Genomic DNA, 12,215 nt, shown 5'->3' with positions numbered 1-12,215 from the left:
GCGGCCGGGCGCACGCGGCGGTACGAGCGGGGCCAGCGCGGGACTGCGGGGCGCGAGCGCAGCGCGGGACCCCCCGGGCCGCAGCCAGGTACCATCGCGCGCCCAGGCTCCTCCCGCGGGGAGCGGCGCCGCTCGGGGCCCGGCCCGGCGTGACGGCACCGGCGCCCGGAGCTCGGCAGCCGCGGGGCCGCCCTCCCCGGGCCTCCCGCCGGCGCCGCGCCGGAGATGGGCTCTGCCCGGCCCCCTCTCCGGGGCGGCGGCGGTCGTGGGGCAGCGCCCGTGCCGGCGGCGCCGGTCACGACGGGCTCGGTTTCCGCAGACGTTGTGCGGCCGTGAGGGCCTCGTCTGAGGCGTGTCCAGCCTCTGGAAAAGATGAATTCCAGCTTCGGCGCGGTGGGCGTAGTGTTGCTCCCGGGGACCGTCCCCAGAAGGCCGAAATGGAAACCCTATGGCTGTGGGAGAGCAGTGAAGGGCTGCGTGTGCTGAGCGGTGTTTCTCTGCTCCTGCCCGCTGTGGCTCCAGCTCGTCGCTTTGCAGTGCTGCTTTCTCCTGTACCCCAAAAGTACCGGCAGGATTGAGCAGAGCTGCATGCAGTGGGCTAGAAAGCCGAGCTGTAAAGTTTTCCTTTTTAACCTTGGAGTTGTTTGTTCAGCTTCGGCTTAGACAAAGTTTTACAAAACCTTCAGAGTGTTTTTATAAAGTTTTGCTAGTTTGTATTTCCCCTTCTTACAAGTTAGGAATGGAAATAAGGGTGGACGTGACCTTCTGAATTGTGTGGACATGTGTACGTAGCATTTGGCATTACCTTCCTACTCTGATTTTAAATTTTCTTATATCTAGGAAGCACTAAGACTGCTGTAAAGATCATGACTAAAACTTAAACATGGTGACTAAAATCTTCTGAAGGAGTGATGCCTTTGATTTGGCATCTTAGGCTCCTGCTACTGTAGAAAATTTTCTGTGATAATTTCAAGGCACAGACAACTGAACTAATCTAGTTACACATTTAAGAGCATATGGATTCATTATCAGAAAAATAAAGCAGTTTAAGCATTTCTTCTTACCACTGCCTGATCATGAAATACTGCTTTTGCCCTTTTTTGATTTTGAATGTATAGTGAAGGAATTCTGTTTTTTTCATGTGATTTTGTTGGGGTTTTTCACCTCCACACTAGCAGTCTGTTGTGGGGCACATTTTTTGCCCTTTCAGTAGTTCAGGCCAGGCTAGTTCTATTCTGATTAATGCCTTTGCTTTCTTTGCTGACAGTTGGCCTCTGGAGCAGGTCTTGCAGGATTGCTCTGAACATACAGTGCTGAGTTTAAAAGTCATGGAGTCTGCTTCTCCTCAGCACTACGGAAGCTTCCATCTGCCTCTTCTTTTCTTAGCCTCACATGCTGTCTTATTATGTGCATGCAAAATCCTTCATGAGCTTCTCTCCAATGTCCTCCTGCTCTTAAAGTCCAGCTGATGATCCTTGAGAGCCCCTTCCAGCTCAGCATATTCTGTGAATCTCTGAGAATGTTTCTCACAACTTTAGATGGGTGTGAGGTGTGCAGTGCCACCTTTACAGCGCTTGAAGAAACCTTTCCAGTATGCTGTGTATAGGCAGTATGACAGGTGAAGTGGGTAATGAAGTCTGGGTAGCAAAGCGTAGCAAAGCTTTTTCTACATTAATGCAAAGAAATAGCATCTTAGGAAGTGGTTGTGGTAATAGTACTTGAAATACAAGTTAATTCATTATTTAATTTCTATTAAAACCTAAACACAACCTTATCCTAATTGCTACTTTTCCTGCCACTGTTCCTCTCTATCATCCCCAGTCCTTGCTGGTTTCTTGCTGTGTTTGTGGGAGGAGGCAGTGATGTCATGTGAAATAAAAATGTTTTTTCTGCTGGAATTCCAGAATGCCGGGACTCAGCTGTAGGTTCTACCAGCATAAATTCCCCGAGGTGGAGGATGTGGTGATGGTCAACGTTCGCTCCATTGCTGAGATGGGAGCCTATGTCAGCCTGCTGGAGTACAACAACATCGAGGGCATGATCCTCCTCAGTGAGCTGTCCCGGCGGCGCATCCGCTCCATAAACAAGCTCATCCGCATCGGCAGGAACGAGTGCGTCGTCGTCATAAGGGTCGACAAAGAGAAAGGTATCTGGGCGTGTGCTGGGCTCTATCACAATTGAATTTGTAGACAGAAATGCAGATAGGCTAAGCAGGTGTTTGTGGGTTTTGTCAGGGCTACTTTTTTTTGATCATTGAAGTAAAATAGGCCATCACTGACCATACCTATGATCGTTCTTCTGTTCCTGTGTGTCCTTTGGGAATTGGGTTAATGAAAGTAAATCATGTCAGTAAAGATTTAAGTGGCTCCTCACCGGATCAGTCACTGAACTGTAGTGAAGTGTAATTTTCTTTTGATACCTATGTAGATTTTCTAAGTCGACTGAAGAGAAAGATCATTTGCTGTAGAACTAAAAATCTAGATGCTAAGCATTTAGTGCTCACCACCCATCCTGTTTGTTAACAAGTCTCAAACCTTGTTGATAAAGGTGGTGACAAGTTCGTAATCGTTGTGAATTCTCTAGAGAAAAGTTAGAATTGTACAGGCAGTTTTGGTTTTTCCTGTCTTTTGAACATTTGAATCTTTGAAGGTTTTTTTAAATGTAATTTTTATTGAAAACATTTCAGATTTTGATAATGCCGTTCCACACAGTCTCTAAAATCTCTATCCAGCTATACAGAAATAATAAACACTGAGCACGTCTCCTAGAAATGTTACTGTTGGTATGATGTTTTTCAAGTTACATGCTTTTCTAGAATGCTTCTGAGAATAAGTAATGAATGACAGGATAAGGAAGAGCAGAGATGAAAGAGGGGCAGGAATAAACTTATTGCAGATAAATCTGAAGTGAAATAAGTTTCCCAACATCTCTAATGAAATTATACTTTTACAAATTAATCTTGTTTTCATATTAACAGAGAAACACATCTGGAATTCATCTAGTGGTCTTTTATTGAACTTATTGGAGAACATATAGTTTGTGAGAAATAGGTGGAGGCCTTTTATAATTTAGAAGAGAGTTCAAAAAGAATTTTTTCATGGGCATTTCTTTCAGGCTGAGTCTGTTTTATTAGGAAACTCTTCAGAGCTAAAGTGATGAGATGCCAGCCTTGAATTAAATTGTGTTGAGCACTAAAAAAATATGCATTACATTTGCTTCTTTGTATGCTGGAATAATTTTTTTTCCCAAACTGTGTACAGAAACATAAAAATAAGAGATCACTAGTTTCTGAGATAAAATTTGCTACTCTAAGTATTTACAGTTGAAAGAATTTTGAATCATAATTTGGATCATAATTTGCTTAAATTCATCAAGGTTTGGTCTTGTTTTTCTCTGTGGCAAAATATCAGGATACTGTAGGCAGGGGGCAAAGTTTCTCTTGAAGGAATCAGACTTAGATTGCACCGTGGCTGACATTTTTAAAATCATTTTCCCCAACAGGTTATATTGATTTGTCAAAAAGAAGAGTTTCTCCAGAGGAGGCAATCAAATGTGAAGACAAATTCACAAAATCAAAGACTGTAAGTTGCCTTTCTGTATTTAGGCCCTGTGTATTTCAAGCTTCTTTTTTGAGCAACCAAAATGCACAGACATAAGATAAAAGTAAAGCATTCAGGTGTTAGGCATATTGTGATTCTCATATATCTCTGCAAAGATATATAACCAGCTTATGTGTCCATGAGCATTACATGGGAAGCTGCTTATTAAATAATTAATCGATCAAGAAAGATTTCAGTTAAGAACTTACAATGTAAATGGATATATTTAAATGATCAGAAATCCAAAAGTATGTGCAGGTTTAGCACACTGTGGGCAACTTTTTATTGAAAAGATGTGCTAGTAGTTTCAGGCTCCCATTCTTACTGCTGTGTGGTCTTAACACTTCCAAGTAGAAATTTTTGTCTGCTTTCAGTATTTGGTTTGGGGTTTTTAGCAGTCCATTGTTGCAGGTTTACAGCATCCTTCGCCACGTTGCTGAAGTCTTGGAGTACACTAAGGATGAGCAGCTGGAGAGCCTGTTCCAGAGAACTGCCTGGGTGTTTGATGACAAGTACAAAAGACCTGGATATGGTGCTTATGATGCATTCAAGCATGCAGTCTCGTAAGGACTTCTTCTATGCTTCTGGGGGCTTATTTCAAATTGCAGACAAGTATTTCCTAAGTAGACCTGTCACCATGTTCTTTTGGCTTGTGTCATTTGGTTTCTTTCCCAAAATCAGTATGAAGAATATACTGGGCAAGTAAATTAGTAAATTTTGACATCAGTCTAATAGAGGAAGAACCACTGGTCTTCAGTTGTCTGTCAGAACTTGCCTGGTTTTAGTCCCAGACAGATTTTATCAGAAATACCTAGCTTATGTCTGAAGGCATTTCTACTCAGAGCTGATTGTCACTCTTCCACTTTTTTCTTTCTTTAAATGCAACAAGCTGACTTGTTACTTATCTCCACTTCTGAACTTAAGGAACAGGATCATAAACTTAGAAATGGAATTATGAACAGAAAGAGGTGGAAATTGTGATGCTAAGGAAATATGCACTGAGATAGATGGCTTTTATTTTTTAAATGGAGTCTGATATTTTAATTTGCTTTCAGAGTCGAAATATTTGGTTTCCCTCTACAGAATTTGCTGTGAAATTGTCAATCCTAAACTGGATTTCTCAGTGAACATTTTCAGTTTTGCTTTTCACAGCCCCGAGGTGTGTGTGTGATGAAGTGGAGCTGAACGCTAGATGGCAGTAATAACCCTGTCAGAAGTGGTGGTGACTCTAGGAGCCAGGGCACTCGGTAGTGTTTAAGTAGCTGAAAACCAGCTCTGCGTTTTGGGGGAAGAAACAGCTTGTGTCCTCGTTTAGAATTAATGTGTTTTGTTTCATATTGTAATGATGCTTTTGTAGTGATAGCAAATTTACTGCTAAAGGGAAAATCTGGACATACTGCTGTAAAAGGAATTCCAGATCACTCTTAAGTGATTAATAAATACTTAGTTAAACATCTGTATAATATAATAAAAAAAAAAAAAAAACACCTCTAGTTACACTGGCTGTTTTCAGCTGTATACTCATGAAAACTCCTGAGCACAGGCCTTTTGTTGCTCACTTGCTGTTCAGTTTGGAGCACAAACTTAAGAAGCTGTCTGTTCTCAAAAGATCTTTCCATCAGTAATGCCTTAAGATTTCTGACTGTGGTCTGCAAATGTTATTTGATCCTGTTGTGCTCCTACATAAATGTATAGCAGTTGAGTAGAACAATGTGGATATTGCTGCCTTCCTGGTTTTGCTGGATTGCTGTGTGAAGTTTAGAATTCTCACTAAGAATATGGCTTGTTATTCCTTTCTTTGTACTGACGATTAGTGTTTTGAAGTTTCACACAGCATGATGCCTATGGCAGAAATTGGACAGTATATTTACCTTCTGATCAGTAAAAATTAAATATTGGAGACCTATTGTTGAAAGCCTACCAAATGCTTTAACAGGTGGATTTAACAGGATAGTTTGGAAAGAAAGCAGAATTTGTATATACCATAATTTACTTCTGCCATACAGCTTCATATTTTGATCTGTAAAACCTGTCATGTTTCTGGGTTTTGTTTGCTTGTTTGGCCCTTCTACTCTCTATACTTAGCATACAAAAACATGAAAGTTGCTGTTTTATTAGCAGCAGAGACCAATCTCTAGTATTACCTCTGGCTTTTGTGCCATTTTATTTTGTGTTTGCCTGCTGGTGGTATTGTAGGCGATCTGGTGGTTTTTTTCAGAAAACTGACTTTTTGTCTCTGCAGAACAGGAGATGTTTTTGTGAGGAACTTTTTGGTTATGTTCTCTATTTCAGATAGATTTGGGGTGAATTTAATACAGCAATAGAAAATTGATGCCAGTTCCTTAAAAGAGAACTGCTAATTTGTGTTGGTAAACAGCAGAGGAGTTTGCTTCTGTGATCTCTGAGTTTGAAACTATAAGCTTGGGATTTAAAAGCCTTTATCCTTGCTTTAGCTGAGAATGCAGCCAGCAGATAAATATCTGTCTGTGATCCAGATACTGTTAAAAACGAGTACCAAATAACATGGAATGAATGTGGGTTACTTCGTAGAATAACAAATATCTTGTGTTTGAATGAAATACTAAAATAATTTTAAAACTCCGGATTTAGTTTTATGTGATATGAGTTTATTTTCACTTCAGAGAAAATATAAAAATATCAAGAAGCTGGATAGTTGTCACATTCTATTTATCTTATTTAGAGGGAGCAAGAGAAAAGCCATTCCTTTGCTTTAAAAAAAAATTTAAATCATTCAGGTGGTTCCTTCCAGGAACAAATTGAGTAAACTGCTATGTTTACCCATAGAAAAGGCTTTGGAAATAGATGTGTTCATTTTCTTGTAGTGTTTCAATGGGTTCTTAAGAAATTTCCATTTTCTTTGCCTAGTAGGTATCTAGGATTATTTGTAAGAAGTAGAATTAGTACCAGCAGTTTATGTTGTGTTTATTCCTCTTCAGTATAAGTTCTGTAACGTTGCTTTGCTTGGCTCAGAGATCCTGCAATCCTGGATAGCCTGGATCTGACAGAGGAAGAGAGGCGTGTGTTGATTGACAACATTAACAGACGTCTCACACCACAGGCAGTCAAAATCCGAGCTGGTGAGTTCATCCCACGTGCTCCTTGAACCTGTCTTGATCCTTGGCTTGAGAGAGTGTATCTTGTTGCAAAGCATAAACTCAGTTAAAACTAATGGTTCATAATGCTGATATTTGAATGGAGCTGTTCAGATTTAAGAGACCTTAGTCAAGGGTTGCTTTCAAATTGCCTCTGTGGGTTCTATCCCAAAGTGCAAGGTGGTTTGGCTTTTATTTTTCCTCCCAAAGTGCAGATTCCTTGGAACACAGACTGGTTGTCATGATAGAATATGTGTTCTGTTATATTGCATTGGCACACAATGAAACTAAATATTTTATAGTTTTTACTGCATCTACAATATTCTTTTTCATTATTCAGAGTTTTACATTCATTGATTCCCTGACAGGATAATTGAACTCTGTCAGCACAGCTACAGCATGCACCTTAGTCATTTGTTCATAAACATGTGAAAATAGTATTTCTATATAACAGGTTGATTGCACCATTCAGTAGAATATATCAGTTCAAGCCTAGCACATCTCTAATCTGTGAGCTAGTTTGTCTCTTACTAATTTAGTGTGGCAGAAAAAGCACATGACTGCATGACTTCAGAAGACATACTTCAAAACTGTAAATCTGGCTCTGGCTCTACAGAGCAGCCTAAAGGCACACTTGCCATTAAACAGATAGTGTAGCCAAATCACGCTTTTAACTAGATTGAGAAATTGCCTCTGCTCTGCAAGTGTATATTGAAGAGCATTAACACCTGCTGATTACTGTGGAGAGAAGAGATAGGCCTTTTCCACTCTGAAATCTAGAAGAGTACAAAAAGTAAGGTAATGTAAAATTTCTCTGCCTATTGCTTGAGACTGCCAGGAGTTAACAGAGTTCAAAAATTTGATGTAATTGCCATGAAGAATGCATTTACTAACATGAATAGCACTTCATCACTTTTGAAAATAAAGAGCATGTCTTCTTACTTCCTTCATGCTGCCTATTTAGTTCTGATGGTCTGTCATTAATTTTGTCATCAGCATAAGTGTAGAATCTTGCCATTGGCTTCTCTTCTCATCCTGAGGCTGACTGGGATGTTCCTCTGTGAATTTGTTCCTGAGAGCTCAGAATTAGCAGGTTTTTGTGAGTCACCTGGAAGTGAAACTACCTTCTTTGTGTAGCTTAGTCTTGTGCCATTGCTATGCAGGTCAAGAAATCTTTGTCTTTACACTGGTCAGGGTATTACAGATATCAGCAGTATTAGTTTATGCCTTGATTTTCAAATACCTACAAAAGGCTATAGCTAACTAATTCTAACCATGTGTTAACCTTATAAAAATGTGTTCTAATGCTCCTCAAGTGATGCCTCTGTGCCTCTGTTGTAATTGCTGATGGAATTCCATAACTTTGTGTATGTGCTCCTTTTCACATTTCACTTTTCCTGATGTTGCATTTTCCCTGGTATTTATTGCTTTTATATCTTCATCTCCCCATGTAAAGTACATAATTATTGGTGTTGTATTTGTTGGATGAGAAGTGAGTGAATATGAGTGTATAGTTTTGTATCCTAGCTTTTCAAAGCACAAGGTAAAATGTTGCATTGTCTAAAGAATTTTAAAAGACTCTTACTTCAACTTAAAATTCAAGCAAATGTAATGCCTTCCTCAGACTTGGGAGCGACTGAGGCTCTCATTGTGGATAAACATTTGTTGCTAAAAAGATCTGTTAAAGCTTAAGTTAAGCTTTAAATATTTTGCAGCTCTTGGTAATGATAAAATTTTATTATTTGCATTTCTCTGTCATAGATATTGAGGTGGCCTGTTATGGTTATGAAGGCATAGATGCAGTAAAAGAAGCTTTGAGAGCAGGCTTGAACTGTTCCACGGAGAACATGCCCATCAAAGTGAGTGTCAGTCTTAATAATGGAATCAAAGGCAAAGTTTTCTGATGCCCTTAGAGACCAGAGGTGGGCAATTGCTCTGCCCCATCAAGCCATGTGCCTGATTTCCAGCTCTTCTCCAGCAGGGCTTTAACAAACTTCCTTCAGTCATGTGCTGGCAGTCCTGCCTGTGGTTGTGCAGTGCCTTTCAAAGTTTGGGAAGCTTTATTTATTCTGTTCAATTTATTAAAGTCTAATATTGGCACAGAACATACCCACTGTTCCTTTATGCAGTCTTAATTAGGGAGCAATAAATTTTATTTTCAGGTATAAGATTGTGTAAGAAAAGGGAAGTTTGCTCCACTGACATTTGAGTGTTGGTAGAATGACTACTGTACCCAGGTCTAGTTTTTCTTCCCCATCAGTTTTTGGATGTTAAGTGAACTACTGAGTAAGTGTTTTTAAAAAACTTGCAAGTACTTTCTCCTTTGAAAATTTATTTTTATAATAGTCTCTTGTAACAAAAGAAATAGTTTACTTATTCAGTCATCATAAAAAAAAAGAAAACATATGTGTGTTAATGCTTTTAATATTTGGTCTAACTAGACATAATATCTTTTCCTTTGTTACTGAGTTTGCTTCTTTCCCCAATCTTTACAATGTGGTAGATTAATCTGATAGCCCCTCCTCGTTATGTGATGACTACTACTACACTGGAGAGAACTGAAGGACTGTCTGTTCTGAATCAAGCCATGGCTGTAATTAAGGAAAAAATTGAGGAGAAGAGAGGAGTTTTTAATGTGCAGATGGAGGTAAGAACAAATTACATTCTAAAATACAACTTTCTTCCTTGCAATATTTCTAAAGTAGAGCAAGATCAGTAGTGCTACAAAAAATCTGAGCAGAAAGTTGTTAAGTTCTAAAAAAAATAGAAAAATCAGGACCTCTGTTCCTGAAATAAACAAATGGCCAGAAAATCTAATTTTCCTGGGTTTTATTGTCTGACTTCAGGATGTATTTTATCTCTTGCTCTTTGTGTAGAATCAGAGTCTACAAATGATGTGACCTTTCTTTATGACAGTTTGCCATGTGTTGTGGTTTGGTTTTTTTCAGCCTAAGGTGGTCACTGACACAGACGAGACCGAGCTTGCAAGGCAGTTGGAAAGACTGGAGAGGGAAAATGCTGAAGTGGACGGAGATGATGATGCCGAGGAAATGGAAGCCAAAACAGAAGACTAAATGTTCTGGGATACTTAGAAGAGAGACCATATGAAAAAATTAGAAACCCCATTGCAAACACTCTGGACTAAATTATTCCAGTATTGAAAACTTCAAAAGCAAATATATGAAGTGTTTTCCTGTTTTAAAAAGACCAAAATGTAAAAGGCTCTTCTAAATAACATTTGGTGCAGCAACTTACACAAATTGATCCCTTTGAAAGGAAGGTGCCTAGTCAAGTTCAAGACCCAGATCTAGCCAGACGGAGTTTGCAGCCCCATACTTAACACTTTCATACATAACAATTCCTAATTGGTGGTTACAGCTCAGTGCATCTGTTCATGATCTTTCCTGGGAGCAGCAAAACCAAGCAAGTGGAACAGTTCTGTCCAGAATGTATTTGAGCAAGTATTCAATAAATTTCTGGGCTATGTAACTCCAAGGTTTTGGGTTTTTTCCTCCTCTTCTGTCATATGACCTAGAGTGGTGTGAATATAAAACCTGGAACAGTATGATCAATGGGTGGCTTCTCTTTGACATTGAAAGGGCTTTCTTTTGTTTGCTTTAAATCAAGCTGAGAAATGAGTGGAACAAAATGTTTTACATTAATGTTTTCCTTGCAAGTTTGTTGGTGCAGACATGTTTAAATTAGCATTTCCTTTGTTTATCATCTGCATTTAGGGACCGAGAACTTGAAAACTTTGAAAATAGCTTGTTTCCATTCCAATAAACATAGCTAATAAACGAAAAACTACTTATAGTTGCACTTTGCTCTGATGGATGAATACAGCAGGGGCTTTAATGAACTTACATAGTTCAAAATGGGCAGCCACTGTCTGTGAGCTCACTGCAACATGACCTTCAGTTCTGCCTACCCTGTATCCCATTTACACTGAACTGAGATAACTCACTCTAAAAAAAACCTGTTTATCTTCCCTGAAGAAGATAAACAAGATGTGTTTTCTAAACTGGAGTTAAAAACAAAAAAAAAAAAAAGAATTTTCATTTCCTGTTTTCCTTCTCAGTGGGAATTGAGGGAAAATAGTTGTGCTTTTTAAGTAATCTTTCCAACTTGCTAGATTTCTAAATGTGTTGCTATTTATTTTGTCATTGCCATGTCCAATGCTGCCCATTTCTTTTTCTTAATACATTGTTACACTCGAGGGAAAATGCATGAAGAATGAGGCCTTGAGCCTTAACTAGACATTCTTATAATTGCCATGGTACACATTTTTTGCCACAAAAGGCATTCTAAAAGGGCATACATATTGCAGTGTGTTGCTCTTCCATGCTGGGGTATCAGAGAAGTTCACGTGTACCCAACTCTGATAGTAAAGCAAAGCCAAAAAAGGGTAAACATCTTTCAGTCTTTACAGATTGTTGGGAAATACTTGAATGTGCAAATTCGCAAAATGAAGAAAAAATGTTTTTAATAATTTTCTCAAATTGTCTTTTCAGCAGCTGTGTGTGACAGCCTTCCAGCTGTGCCCATTCACTAAAATAGTGATTTGACTTCTGTTAAACACAATAGGTGGGTACTTGGAGTAAAGAACAAAGTATTTTAAAACCATCACCATGTGATCTCCATGCCATAATAATTCTGTAAAGGAAGAAGGACTGATAAGTGAGCCATGCATGCTCCGAGGAAGGAAGGAGTGCAATGAGGGATTATACTTAGTATAATCTGTGAGAGCTGTTTTGCTGTGTTAATTGGTGAGCACTGTTTCTGTCAGTAACTTAGCAGTTGTTAAATTTCTACAGTAGCTACCAGAGCATTTTTTAATTAGAGCTGGAATGTGCTGGTGGGTAAAAGTCTGAGTCCTGAGTTCTGGGTGCCTGAAAAAAATGACCAAGATGGTGAGGATGATATCAAAGCAGGTTCAGATAAATGTGTTCCAATCTCTTGTCATCCTGGCAGGAAAAAAAAACAGGTTCTCCCAATTTATTCCCTTGAGCATATTTCAGCCAAGAATAAATAAAAGACATGAGACAACCTGGTAGATCCTTCTCATGCATTGCAGGAGCAGGAAGGAGGAGGTATAAGATGTGTTTTGGAGGCCTATTAGTGAGGGAGTACTGGGGACTTGCTGTGCTCCTCCACTTACAGATCTTAGGAGCTGCTGAGCGGATGCCTTGTGTCTCATCCTGGCTCTTTCTCCATTTGTGAAACTGCCTTTGCTTACCAAGTGCTTAAAATAAGGGGTTTTTGTGAATGTCTCTGTTGAGTTGCTAAATCCAGGCAGCACATTCCTGCTGTTCCTTAGCTACTGTGCTGTTTGCACAATTGTAATCACAATGCCAACACCTCCACCTAACACAGTCAGTGGAAGGGGACAGGAATACCTGTGACAGGACTCAGCCTGATGTGTTCATTGCAAGGATCTCAGTTTGACTTTCCTACCTCAGTTTGATTTTCTAAGATTGACAGATTGGAAACAGTTTTACTTATA

The 12,215-nt window shown here is 39.4% G+C and overlaps 1 protein-coding gene across 1 annotated transcript; it reads left to right on the top strand.

The window, feature by feature from the left end:
• The first annotated feature begins 9 nt into the window (after window positions 1-9).
• Window positions 10-10,207, top strand: EIF2S1 (eukaryotic translation initiation factor 2 subunit alpha). The gene is made up of 8 exons (XM_054275474.1): window positions 10-88; window positions 1,905-2,146; window positions 3,502-3,581; window positions 4,011-4,162; window positions 6,591-6,697; window positions 8,474-8,571; window positions 9,216-9,359; window positions 9,661-10,207. The coding sequence occupies exons 2-8, from the start codon at window positions 1,906-1,908 to the stop codon at window positions 9,784-9,786; spliced, it is 948 nt and encodes a 315-aa protein (XP_054131449.1). The 5' UTR covers window positions 10-88; window position 1,905; the 3' UTR covers window positions 9,787-10,207.
• The last annotated feature ends 2,008 nt before the right edge of the window (window positions 10,208-12,215 follow it).

This window comes from Melozone crissalis, unplaced genomic scaffold, assembly GCF_028551555.1.
Source record: "Melozone crissalis strain CALT ecotype California unplaced genomic scaffold, PUWL_Pcris_2 ptg000018l_1, whole genome shotgun sequence".
NCBI classification, from domain to species: Eukaryota; Metazoa; Chordata; class Aves; order Passeriformes; family Passerellidae; genus Melozone; species Melozone crissalis.
The sequence above is the reverse complement of the archived record's forward strand: the minus strand, read 5'-3'. Positions and strand labels throughout refer to the sequence as shown.

What these genes read in the sequence shown, in the direction of transcription:
- EIF2S1 (XM_054275474.1), top strand. Translation starts at nt 1,906, where the DNA reads ATGCCGGGACTCAGCTGTAGGTTCTACCAGCATAAATTCCCCGAGGTG. An exon ending in AAGGGTCGACAAAGAGAAAG is followed by an intron (nt 2,147 to 3,501) that starts GTATCTGGGCGT and finishes TTTCCCCAACAG; the next exon opens with GTTATATTGATTTGTCAAAA. An exon ending in CGGAGAACATGCCCATCAAA is followed by an intron (nt 8,572 to 9,215) that starts GTGAGTGTCAGT and finishes ACAATGTGGTAG; the next exon opens with ATTAATCTGATAGCCCCTCC.